The 12,971-nt window shown below is 42.0% G+C and overlaps 3 protein-coding genes across 3 annotated transcripts in view; 1 reads left to right on the plus strand and 2 right to left on the minus strand.

Moving 5' to 3' along the window:
• LOC311418783 (testis-expressed protein 2-like) overlaps positions 1–3,498 on the minus strand; it is a gene marked incomplete at both ends in the record, with an annotated part of 10,099 nt that extends 6,601 nt beyond the window's left edge. The window contains 4 exons of the mRNA XM_084488933.1: positions 1–20; positions 379–673; positions 1,274–1,474; positions 2,266–3,498. The exon at positions 1–20 is cut by the window's left edge and continues 159 nt beyond it. Coding sequence (XP_084345059.1) covers positions 1–20; positions 379–673; positions 1,274–1,474; positions 2,266–3,498 — 1,749 coding nt within the window. The remainder of the gene's footprint in view (positions 21–378; positions 674–1,273; positions 1,475–2,265) is intronic.
• A 3,720-nt stretch (positions 3,499–7,218) lies between these two features.
• LOC311384791 (uncharacterized protein) lies at positions 7,219–9,078 on the minus strand (the record flags this gene model as incomplete). The annotated part of the gene is made up of 2 exons (XM_084488687.1): positions 7,219–8,335; positions 8,907–9,078. The coding sequence occupies 2 exons, from the start codon at positions 9,076–9,078 to the stop codon at positions 7,527–7,529; spliced, it is 981 nt and encodes a 326-aa protein (XP_084344813.1). The 3' UTR covers positions 7,219–7,526.
• A 500-nt stretch (positions 9,079–9,578) lies between these two features.
• LOC311343845 (methionine-R-sulfoxide reductase B1-A-like) lies at positions 9,579–12,015 on the plus strand. The gene is made up of 4 exons (XM_084468817.1): positions 9,579–9,679; positions 10,675–10,817; positions 11,097–11,211; positions 11,542–12,015. The coding sequence occupies exons 1-4, from the start codon at positions 9,625–9,627 to the stop codon at positions 11,556–11,558; spliced, it is 330 nt and encodes a 109-aa protein (XP_084324943.1). The 5' UTR covers positions 9,579–9,624; the 3' UTR covers positions 11,559–12,015.
• Positions 12,016–12,971: the final 956 nt, after the last annotated feature.

Below are 12,971 nucleotides of genomic sequence, written 5' to 3' on the forward strand. Positions count from 1 at the left end.
ATCCCCACCTACAAGGTTTTCTGGTTGATGGATATAAGACAACCATGACAGGGAAAAAAAGTAACAGAAAATGATTAATGATAAAATATTGTCTAACAGAGGACGATTTTTGATTACATAGTCATTATCATATTATATCTACTTCACGTCTATGGTGTAGTGAAGGTTAAACTCACCAAACCCAGTTCATTCATTCTTATTTAATTTGGGTAATTGGTCGAATCTATGAATCTTGTGGCTGTATCAGACATTTAGATTGCACACTACTACAGTTTTCTGTATAACCTGGCTTCTAACATTGGCTTGAGTTTGTGCATACTCATCTTTCCACCATCGTAAAGCCACCTCCATCTCGTCGGCAGAATCGCATCAACTTACCCGCCTTAGAATGCTCCCTGCTGGGACTGCCGTCAAGCCGGGAGTCCCTGGAGGCGGAGAGGAAGTGCTGGAACCACTCCTCCTTCTCCCGGCCAGTCCGCCCAAACAGGTAGAGGGTGTCGTGGAAGTGAGGCTCTGTGAAGGCCGGCCTATCTGTCGCCCGCTCCTCATCTTCTGATCCCGGGAGGAGGATCTCCTCCTCCTCCACTTGTACACCCTCGGCCAGGACCAGACATATGGGGTATTTCCTGTTCCACACTCGCTTCCGGGCCAGCACCGAGGGCAGCAGAGACACCTGGGTTAGATAGCGAGAAAGAGGAGAGCTGAACGCTCTTACTGTGTTGATGAAGAAAACTCTGCTTGACTCTTTCCCTCATCGCCCCAGAAAACACTGAGATGTTCAAGGTTATGATGTATTTGTTGCATAAGAGAACAACCAGTAGAAGTCATTAATGGATGGCTATGAAATGCTTCCATTCCAGGCAACCTCAACCATGCGAATAAGAAGCAAATATCAGCCAACACAGGTCAAATCTCCAGCCTTTTCTTTCACCTCTGTGTTATGTGACAAAAGGAGTGCAGAGAGGAGATCAGGCAGCCGAACAACTTCCTGTTTCTTTATTTTGTCAATTGCCCACATAACCCATATCTTCTTCTGGGAATCATTGCTTTATGTGTGCGTATGTATGAATGTGTGTGTGTGTGTGTATATGTATGTGTTTTTTTGTATTCATACGTGCACATGAAAACCTATGCATGTGCAGGTGTGTGTATGTGTGTGTATGTGTATGTGTGTGTGTGTGTGTGTGTGTGTGTGTGTGTGTGTGTGTGTGTGTGTGTTTGTGTGTGTGCGTGTTTCTGTGTATGTGTACTACACACACTCTGGCACACTGACCTTGCAGTCCGCTAGTTGATAGGTGCGCGAGCGTACAAACACCACCTCAGGGGGGGTCTCGTCAAAGGCAGCCCTGCGGGGGATGCTGGCACGGGGGTAGGCCAGCCGCAGCCGGCTGCCCTCCAGCGTGGCATAAACAGAGTTGGTGAGGGACGGCTGGAAGGTCTCGGGGTCATAGCCCTGGATTTCATTCATCCAGCCCTGGGAATCACAGGCAATGTGTTCATGACAAGGAAAAGGAAAGGAACAGCAGCATGGTTAGCTGAATGAATACAATCCAGAAAATACAAATACTAATAATAATAATGTTTTTATGCTTTTAAGAAACACTTAAAATACAGACTAAAGGCATGACACACAATACACACATATCTAGGAGCCTCATGACAGATTCACACCAAAACAAACACTACAACATCTTTATCAAATCTGAAATATATTCTGAAAAAAATAGGTTTGGTGATATTAGCAACACTTGACATTTAAATTACATCATCTTTATGTCCCAAAATAAGTAAAACTGAAAAATACAAATATGAACAAAACACACATGGTGACCAACCAGCTGAGTGGGAGAGGAAACATGAGACACTGCAGACTACAGTAAGATTTCCTTTAACACTGGGGAACAATCCACCTCCTGCTGCTACACTCTCTGTCCCACTAAACCCTAACCTTGAGAGCCACAGGAGAGAGGCGATTTTATAAAGACCATTGTTATATGTTTTTGTTGGCTTATAATATGTGCAGGTAGTTTACACAGCAAGTATCTCAGCACTAATCAATTATACAGTATTTGTCCCCACGCAAGTTGGGTGTTGTTGTGTCTGAGTGTGTGTGTGTGTGTGTGTGAGCGTGTGTGTGAGGGATCATTTGTGACGGATTAAGACAGACAGACAGACAGCAAGAGAGATATACAGATATATAGATAGACATATAGACAGATAGACAGATAGATAGATAGATATATGACAACTCTTTACATCACCTACCTCCAGGAGCTGGGTCTCACCGAGTTCTGCTGATCTGGGCTCTTGTGAAGGGTGCCTCTGGTTTCTCCTTCCAGAGGCTGGTCGTTGTGGGGTGAACAGATAAACCACCACTAGACCCAACAAAAAGCCACAGGCTATGCCGACAGAAAGCCCCGTTATATAGGGGGGCAGGGGCAGCACAAAGACCCCAAAGGTCAAGAGGCCCACGACGAAGAGCCAGCACCGAGGCATGGACGCCCCAGGCACCGTGCATCGAGGCTGGGATGAGTCCCCGTGATGCGCCCCTCTGGATCTCCCCTGGAGCTCCACCACTCTGTACGTGCCGACTTCATAATGACTATCTCTGCTGTCGTCATGGGGCTCCGGCGAATGGGAGCATTTCCGTGGGCCCTTTTGAGGCCTTCTCTGCGCAGAGGCACAGACTCCCCTCTGCTCGTCAGTCGTTCGTCTCCGAAACCTGAGCTGGGCATCTGCCGCAGCATCTTCGCTGTTGAGGGGGCTCCCACCCCCAGCCCCGTGGGAGGCGGGGGGGTCCCCGGCCCCTGAAGCCCTGCCCTGCTTGGGGCTGCCAGATGAGGAACACTCATCTCCCATCATCTTACTGAACATGCTCATGGGGTCCTGCATGGCCTCGGAGAACTTCCTCCGCGTGTCCTCCAGCTCAGCAATCAGGGAGCTCCCCCGGGACTCCGTGGGTGATGTGCTGCCTGGGGAAGAGGACCCTGCCCCCCAGATGTCCCCCTCATCCACACCGCCTGCTCTGGGCTGGGCCTCCGGGATCCGGTGCTGGGTGAGCTGCTTCCAGGGGTGCATGTGGAGCTTGGAGTCCGACTTGGAGAGGTTGACCTCGGGTTCGCTGCGGTAGGAGATCTCAGTGGACAGGGACTTGACCAGGCTGAGTAACGGCTTGGCTCTCACTGAACGGCTCACTCTTGTTTCCAGCTCGGTAGAGGAGGACTTCACCAGGTGGCTGGACATGGGTAGGTCTTCGGAGGAGGTGGAGAGGTCAGCCAGGGAGCCCGGGGAGGAGGGCGAGTGTGGTATATGGAAGCCCTGGGTCCACTGTCTTTGGCCTGAGGAATCTGAGCCCAAATCCATCCCCAGGCTGAGGTCGCTCCGGCTGAGGCTCCCACCCGAGGCTCTGGGCTTGTCCCTGGAGAAAGCCACAACTGGGCCCTCCTCATGGCAGTCCAGGCTGAAGATGAGCTTGCTCTCCTCCATGCTGTCTGTCATATGGTGGCTATGGTGAGGCTAGGGACGAGAGGCCAAGGCAGTTGTCTCCTCTGGAGTGAGACACGGGGCTCATGGTGCTAAAATCCAAGGGCTGCTTCAAGTAAATTCAGATGTATTCTGGAAAATTCTTGCTCCTTAACTTCAGTCCATTGAGAACGAACACTTGGGTAAAGGGAAAAGTGGACATTGTCTGCTGTTAGTTTAAATAAAATGCCATGGTTTACAACATTAGAATGAGTAATGCGATGCCTAATGTGTAAATGTATGCTATACATACTATACAATTATAGACAAAAATATGAAATGCTAAACAAAAAGAAGAAAAAGGAAAAAATATGACAATATTGATAGAGGGATGACCATGTGTCTCTGGGTTTTAATGTCTCCTTTGTTAGTCACAGCTTTCTCCTCTCACAGCTTTCTCCTCTCACATCTTTCTCCTCTCACATCTTTCAACTAACATTGCATGTTGCTGTTATCTCCACCTATTCATTACCATGGATGTCCTCACAGCCCTGTTATTTTCCCTATCCTTCTGTGTATTTGATCATTTTCTTGATCAGTCTTTCTTTAATTGTTGTCATTTCTTCCAAAGGCCAGGGTTCACCCTTTGAAAGACGATAACAAGGAACAAAGAACATATATGCATACATGAATCTGCTTGTGCAGGCACCAACCAAGACACAGGAGGAGCAGAACCTACTTCGACAATCTCTCTCCTATCTCTAGAATCATCTGAGAAGTAGGAGAGCGCAGAGCACCACAGTTGCAGTAATCCCACAGTCAAGGCCAGTCATAGGCCTATGGCTCGTAATCTTTAATTAGCTGACATGATCCTGACCAGAATATCTGCGAAGTGGGACAACCTGACCAGGACTGTATACACAGGGACAACAGGTGTAGGAGAATTTGGGGTAACGGCTAGGTGGGTTTTTATTTTTTTGAGAGGTCACATGGGTGAAGAATCCTCTGTGCACTATTGAATTGTGGTTAAAATCATACCTCTAATGTCCAATCGGATTCTAGCAATAACATACAAGATTTTACTAGAATGTAACACTGAGCATTCTGTTCAATGTGATAATAAAGCACTTGAACTTTAGGGATCATAGAAAAGGATGCATTAGGCAAGGTAAGGGAAGAAACATATATAAACATTTAGTTTAGTGATTTTCAATAAAGCCGGTAGAGTGATCTTGAGAAAATCGGTCTATTCATGATTATAGTCCATAACAAGAAGTTTTGAGATGAAGAAATATCATCTTTGATCGGATTGGATAGGCCTTGCTTTGTAGAGAATGAAAAGCACACACACACACACACACACACACACACACACACACACACACACACACACACACACACACACACACACACACACACACACACACACACACACACACACACACACAATGCGCAGTTGTGTACAATTTCACAAAACACAAACAAATACTGGACAAGCAACAACAAACGTCACAAACACTGTCCAATGAGCCTTTGGCATCATGAAACCTGAAACTCCCGTAGGGAAATCAGGTCTTCAGGACTTCAGGCGTCACCACACAAAGCTTTACCTGGCCTGTTTTTCTTTGTAAAAAAGTACATTTTACTGAGGCTAGCAATGTTGCTTAGTCAACTTGAGGGTTAGTGTTAGACTTTGGTATGGTCCAGAATGAGACTGGATTACCCTTAATCCTCCACAATAAAGGGGATTAAGGAAATTGTGACTGCAAGTACATAAATCAATAGGATGAGACAAGACAAGTCAATTAATTGGTTTAGCTCTATCACAGAAACACAGTCCTGTTGTTATGGTTTACATCACAGCATGGCACACACAAACCAGTGGTGGCACGTACAAGCACATACAGTCATGTATGTGCATGTATGTATGCATGCATTCAGTCATGATATATAACACACAGCTATGTGTGTGTTGTGATGATTACAGTCCAATATGTTAAAACAGATTGTTTTTAATTGTTTTTAATTATCTAAGTGAGGGTTGAGCTTTGTCAGATCCAAGCTGCTACTTCTCCAGAAGAGGACAGGCGGAAAAGCCTCTGAATATTGCAGAACAATGGTGCAACTGATTACAGAACTGGGTGTGAAATGTTTCAGACTGCTGCAACTGCCGATCAACAAGTGAATTCATGCAACAACAAACACCAAAAAACAATCACTAAACAATGACACATAAGAAACCTAATTTTGGTTTCACTGAGGCCGTCAGATCCAAAAAACGCTCATAGCTAATGTTTGAACAATGGCAAATAACAATTGATGGTTTATCATTGACATCAATATTTTCTTTTGGGATTAATTGTGCTTTAAAAAGTCTCCTTGGTCAAATTGCTTACGTGATATACCATACATAAATACAAAGCAAAGCAAGTAGGCAATGGAAATGGATAGATCATATGTATGGTAGCAGAGGTTCAGACGATCATTAAATCAGTAGCGATCTTCATCAACAGGCTATATCAAGGAGGGCTGACCATTGAAGCAACTCTTCTCCGTATTCAGAAACTGTGTTGTACAATTAGAGGGGTCCCTAACTCCTATAGGCTTGTTCTGTAGCCCAGAATACATAAATAAGAATTAAGAGTAGACTATTGAAAATAATTGTGCAGGTGCAGGTGCTGAGAGATGCTGGGCTATACAAAATATGATTATTTTCTAGGACTAAATTAGCATAATAATTAATATCAAAGCCACTTGGCATAACTTAATCCTGCATCTATGAATAAATCGGAGTAGCGTGTCATAGGCTACACTTCGATTGGACTTTTTCGGAAATAGACTATGCAAATTTCTTGCCCAAGTTAAAACGCAGAGGAATCCTTCGTCGTTTGCATGTATTCATCCATTGCATACATTGCATTATGCAATATCATCAGAAATGTGCAAATTTACGGTCGGCTTTTTTTCCTCCAAAAGAAGCACAACATTGCAGCTAAGGCATAACGCGTACGTTATACCCTACGCCAGTATTTCATATGGATAAAATATAGTTTAAAAGGAGATAATTTACCAAAATTCCATGTGGGACAAAAGTAACGGACCTCGCCGGGTACGAAATCCTCTCAGCATCCGATTGTTTGGATTGGTGGATGCGGTGCAATGCACTGCAGAACGCAGCGTGCTGATTCCTGGAGGCTAGAGGGAGACAGCTGGGGTAGCCAACGCGTAATATAAATCCTACGACTGCAGTAGGTATACAGGTCAAAATATTGATCTAACTTTACAGAGTTATCGACCATCTTCTTTGATAACAGCTATTTTACACTAGTGTATGGCACGTCTGCGCGTCAAAGTAAATGAAGTCGTTATTAGATACCGAATCTTTACCGTCCGTTCGACGCTACGTAGACTACGTCGTGTGGACGCAGAATGAATTGATAGAGACCTGCTGGTTGCTCCAGACACAAACTCTAATCCAGATTAGGAAAGGGTCCGGGCTGTGTGACGCTCTCTCTCACGTCAAAACAGAATTCGCCTGCACTCAATCCCCATCCCCCGCCCCTGCTCCTACTGTGATCAAGTAACTCTACAATGTATTTAATGTTTATCGTTTTGATGATCATTTTAATACTGGTGGAAGTCTTCAAAGAATAACGGCTGGATTTCTCCTAATCATGTTGTCTCTGCGCATTGTGTACAATAATCAACCCTTTGAGTTGAACGTTTTCGTGGAAGTTTATTGTCTGCCTTCTTTGGTACAAAATAAAAACAATGATAGACTTACAACATATATATTATTAATGTGACATGCAACATAAAACATTGTCATCACAGAGAACAATAAATAAAACAAGTGATTAGAACAATACATTTTAAAAATAATAATACTTAAGATGGGCCTATACAATAAATAATATAAAATGGATAAAAAATAACCCAACATTTTGTATAAAATATACTGTATATTTTGAGGGAGATCACTAAAAAGACAACCTCAAATGGTCAATAACCAACTTCATACTGAGTTCAGAGCCAAACTGTCTTCTTCATCGTCAGTTGCAATTTCAAGATGCTCCCGTGCGAGAACTTTGTTGCCAGTCTTCACATGCAAGCTGCTTCGACCCCTTGTGTTGCTTGGAGTGTATAATCAGAAAACACTGTTTTGAGAACGTTTTGCCACAGATGTGACAAAAGTAGGAACCCCTGTGAGTGCACCTCAGATGATTTAACAGATCGTTTATGTTGTGGCATGACCGATTACATATACCACAGTTCACCGTGTGGTTGTCGTGCATTTTGATATGCTTCATGAGAGAGCCAATGTACCGAAACGGCTTGCCGCACAAATGGCAAAAGCTGTGGTCGGAGTTCTGATTCCTTGTGGAGGAACTTTCGAGGGGCAGCAGTGTCAACTCCTGATTCAAACCTAAACCGTTGCTCTCTCTTTGGACTGCCAATGGAGACTCTTTGGCTTTCTGTCTTTGTTTACTCCACTCCTCTTGTGGATCACTGGTCACAGCTGATGGACACATTGAAAGGAAGTCTGCTATTTCATATGTAGACCTGAACTCCATGTCTGGCTGTTCTGGGTCTCTATTCATGAAGTTAACTCTTGTAGTAGTTGTGTGAACATCCAAGCCTTCACTGTCAATGCACATGACCTCTTGTTCTTCTTTGATCTTGGATATATCTAACTGGATTGCATTGTTTGTGTACGTGGAGTCAACGTTCGCTTGCGAGTGTTCAGATTCTTCATCATCCATGCTTTGTGTGGATCCATCTTCTCTTTTAATTGCTGCGGCCATGTTCACCAGTCGAGGAGTGATCCTAGCGTCTTCTCGAATAACCATTCCGTTGTTGATATCTGGATGATCTGAAGAAAAAAAAAAGTTACACTTTATTTATTTTCACCATTGGTTGGTAGGTTAGTGGCCAGTGTGCTTGCAAGGTTAGTTTGGAATATGTGGTTTCCTTGGATTTTGGCACAAGGGATTATAACATCTAATCCTGTGTATTAATTAAAAAATAATAATTTTATTTATTTAAACGTTTTTAGTATAAGACTGCAACAAAAAGTGCTTAAAAATATATACTTAAGAAAAGTACAAATGTGAATCACAAAGATATATATGAATATATATATATCTCCTATAGATACATAGAGATAGAGTTCAACAAATTAGTTCACATAAACTGATATTCAACTTTTAAAATTAAGATTATGTTAAATATTGACGACTGCAGTGCTGCTACAGAGGAATTTGAGGGAAAATGAGACAGCTGACCACTGTTTACATTACTAGCATGTTAGCTCCATGAGCTAAGTGCTCGTAAACATTAGCATAATTATGGACGTCAACAACAGCAAATCATTGTCTATCAGAGCCCTGAAGCAAACATTTAGCAGTTTCGCGCATGCAACGTAATAGAGAAAATCTACGAACCCTTCAGTCGATGAAGTTCCAGCTCCTTTTGGAGATAGCGTACCTCTTCTCTAGAGCGAGTAACTTCAGCTTCGTACAATGTTATGACTTTCTCAACCTCGTCAAATATTTCGATAGCTGCTGAAGAGAGGCGTTCACTCATAAACACTCTGAGATTTATCATAGAGGTCATTTTTATGCGGGAAATGTGGTTGACATGGATAGAAAACCCTAGAAAAGCATCAGATTAGTAGCTTTCTAAAGCTTCAGGGCATAGAAACAGGAAGTACTTATTTTACTTTCAAAGTAAACTATAATGCACAAACGACCGCCGATAATGTTACATGTTACAATTGCATACATATTAAATGCAATGTATTCAATTCACTGTATTGAGAATGTTATTTTTGCTAGCTATTTGAAAACTGGCCATTTTATATCCAAAATTAAAATAGAACATGTTATACAATGATTTCAAATTATATTCGTTTATTCGTGTAATTAAATCCTCAAGCATTGTGAATAACATCAGCCAAATAAAACTACTCGCAAATAATTACCGATGCAACCTTTTAAATGGGAAATGGAAGGTTTTACTTTGAAAACAAAAATAAACACGCCGGAAATTGTTTTGTAACCAGAAAAAAACATCCCATGACTAGTTTCAGCAGAGAACGTCATATAGGAAGTAGACGACGTAGACGGGCTCTGGTTTCAGTCGCACTGTACGCGAAGCAAAATGTCTTTTTGCTCCTTTTTTGGTGGAGAGGTCTTCAAAGACAATTTTAAACCAGGTTGGTCGGAAATGCACCCATCTTATTAACGTTTTTTTCTGCTTTATTTTGTTTTAACATATCTTGGCAGCTTTCTACGATCAATAGTTGCTGAAAAGAACGGCATAACGTTACCACTAATATACTTATTCTACATTTACAACTTAACATCACGTAGTGGTTACTTCTATGCTGTGGATGTCTAGTCTAAACATTTTCTAAGGACCGGTTACATAATTAACTTTGAGGTAAATGGTTTGTTTACACATTTTCTGCACTTGCAATTGTAAATATAAACAACTGACAAAATTAAGAAAATCCCATGGGTTTAATTAAAACATAGGTTTTGAGGTAAAACCTGCTTATTTTATAACCGGTTGGACTCGAATGTAAAATGCTGTGTCATCAATCATCATGTTTTCATATTTTGATCTGATAACGCATGCTGTACTCGGCTCAAGATGTTGTTAGTTGATGAACCTGTTGTGTTCAGCCCAATCTCGGAAACCATCGGCTTTCGTTTGAGGACAAAAGGTGTCTTTATAGTGATTGTGTCCGGACAAATGAGGGCCTCGCATTGACCTTGCCCATTAGCCTACGGAAGCATAGGAGTGGAATGTTAGTTAATATGTAGTCATTTTTTGGGTCATTGTTAAGTAATCCAACAGAATATGGTTTGTCATTACAGGGAGCAATTGTTGTTTTTAACCGCCACAACGTTTTTCATGTGTGACTTCTGCCCAGGTGTCGGTATATTAACGTTTTAAATCTTTAGTATCTCCAACAAAATATAAACCCTGGTGGTGTTCAGATGTATAAGCCCTATTGTAAAGTAAAATATAAGACTGCTGATGCAAAACAATAGCATAAACTGTAACCAAAGCTGACGTTTGTGTGAGTGTAGATAACCATATAAAATGAACCTATACAATTTGGCAAAAACACTTCACTGTCTGTAGTGTACTGTAAGTCATTTCGATGTGTAATAACTGTCCATCTCCAATGTTCTTCCACAGGCATTTACGTATGTTCCAAGTGTGACCACCAGCTGTTCTCCAGCAGGTCCAAGTTCGAGCACTCGTCTCCATGGCCTGCCTTCACAGAGACGGTCAAGGAGGACAGTGTGTCCAAACACGTAGAGAGACCCGGCGCCTTCAAGGTGACGGTTTTAATAGAAAGACTTGCATTGAATACAGATTAATGAGCAGGTTGAGCTGGTCTTGCTGAAGGCGGCTTGGTGTTACGCTGCTGAGTTGAAAACTCTGGCCTTCGAGTGTATGACACTCAGTAAACAATATTATTGTTTTACTTCTTAATGACACTGAGGGATCTGGGTAAAGAGCAATGTATTCTGTTTGGAAAGACACCTAGGCTTTAATGTGATGTGGGCTTTCTCTCTGAGAGGAGCTGAAATTAATTGGGTCTTGATGTGTTTCAGGTTCTCTGTGGGAAGTGCGGAAACGGATTGGGCCATGAGTTTGTGAACGATGGGCCTTCCAAGGGAAAGTCTCGCTTCTGAATATTCAGCAGCTCACTGAAATTCATCCCTAAAGGTATACAAACAACAAGGTCTTGTTTTTATACACAAACGCATGTTTAATAGCAGTGAGTGCAGTGCAGTTTTCTGGCATTGAACTGTGTGCTTATTCCGAAGCGAGCGTCACTTTGTAAGTGTGAGCGGGGTTTGGACAGAGTAGGGAGAGTTTTTACTGGAGCTAGCTTGAAATTGCACCGCTTGCATATCATACCTTTTTTCAAGCGTGTGTATATACATATCAACAGTGGCAATGCTGCTTCGACATAACAACTTCAATATAGAACCAATCCCACTGGACTTTCCTAATTCCAACATTCATCACCCACCGTTTCTCTTCATCCCACAGATAAGGTTGATGGCTAGTAGAGTGAGCTGAGGATGTAGAAACTGCATCGAGTGATTTGGGCAACGTATTGTGTCCTTCTGATTGGCTGGAGGTGTGGCCAGAGGATGACGTGTTCTGAGACAAAGCCTCCTTCTGAGACCTCCAGGACATTGATGGCAACTGAACTCACCGCAGAGCACAAGGCAAGGGACTTCCCAGGGCTTGATTCACAATGGAAACATGCACCTCATATTTGAATATTGACACACAGATTGCAACAAGGTTAAACAATAACAGTTACAGTTTAAGATTATTTTTTGTGTGTTTCCATTTTCCCCAACAGGGTACGATTAAGTCTATTAAAGGATCACTTGAGCATTGGCATAACCAAATTGTATAAATTTTTGATGATGAAATTAACGTTTGTTGTACAGTGTATGGAAAACCAACCATTGGATTATTATTAAAATATTTTCTGAATATCCGATATTGACATCACTTTGATATTGTTTTTTTTTTATTATGCAAGAAGTAAGTATTCAAATAAAGCAATAATTATTTTTAACTATTTAATTTTGTGTCTCAGAATTTTAATGGAGGTTCAACCCGGTGTTCTGACAATCAATGCTACCTATCAAATCGTGCTACTTAGTGGTTCTGCGCATTTGCATGCTGACCTCTCAAATCGAACTGAACTGTCTATTGAATCATGCTAAATTCATATTTTGATACTGTATTATAACGTCTTTATTGGAGATTTCAGGGTTTGTTGTGGATAAAACCGACAATCCAATACTCTAACAATATACGAGAGGTCGAAAAGGACTAGGTTTGAATGATCATGGCTATAGAGCTAAAGAGCGTAACAGTGACCGCTCTGGAGCAGCTCTGGTTCCGAAAGTAAATTTCCCATTCATTTTCACCGTCCACTTTTCGTAAAATCGTTATATAAAGAGTTTTAAGCCTGGAACCAAGCCAATCGTTCGTCAGGGTAGTCGTGACCAGGAAATGTTTGATTCGGGGCAAAAAAGAATTTGGAAGAAAAGCGGCAATTGTGGCTTGGCTTATATGAAATTTTGTTGGTTTAACGGCAAATGTGTACTTTGTTGTAATGATTCAGTCATTGTAAAAGTATAAATTATATATATTGCCAGAAACACAAAACTAATTGTGATGCATTAAGCCTATTCCCCAATCTACAAGGAAACAGAGAGGTATTTGTTCTCCTGCTCAGTGCCTTGGGTATCTACAAAGGCACTTCATTCACAAAGTTAATTCTTTACGCACAAAGCAACACCATCGGTCATAAATATTGCCGTCAAGAGAAAGTTACCTGCTTATAGAAATACTGCCCATTGTCAAAGCCATGGTTGTTGTTCCTGGTATCTCTTGAACCATGGATCTTCTTGGAATCCAGACCAAGGAACCAGATGTCCTTGTAGTCTTTGATC

Source organism: Micromesistius poutassou, assembly GCF_964030765.1.
Source record: "Micromesistius poutassou genome assembly, chromosome: 1".
NCBI classification, from domain to species: Eukaryota; Metazoa; Chordata; class Actinopteri; order Gadiformes; family Gadidae; genus Micromesistius; species Micromesistius poutassou.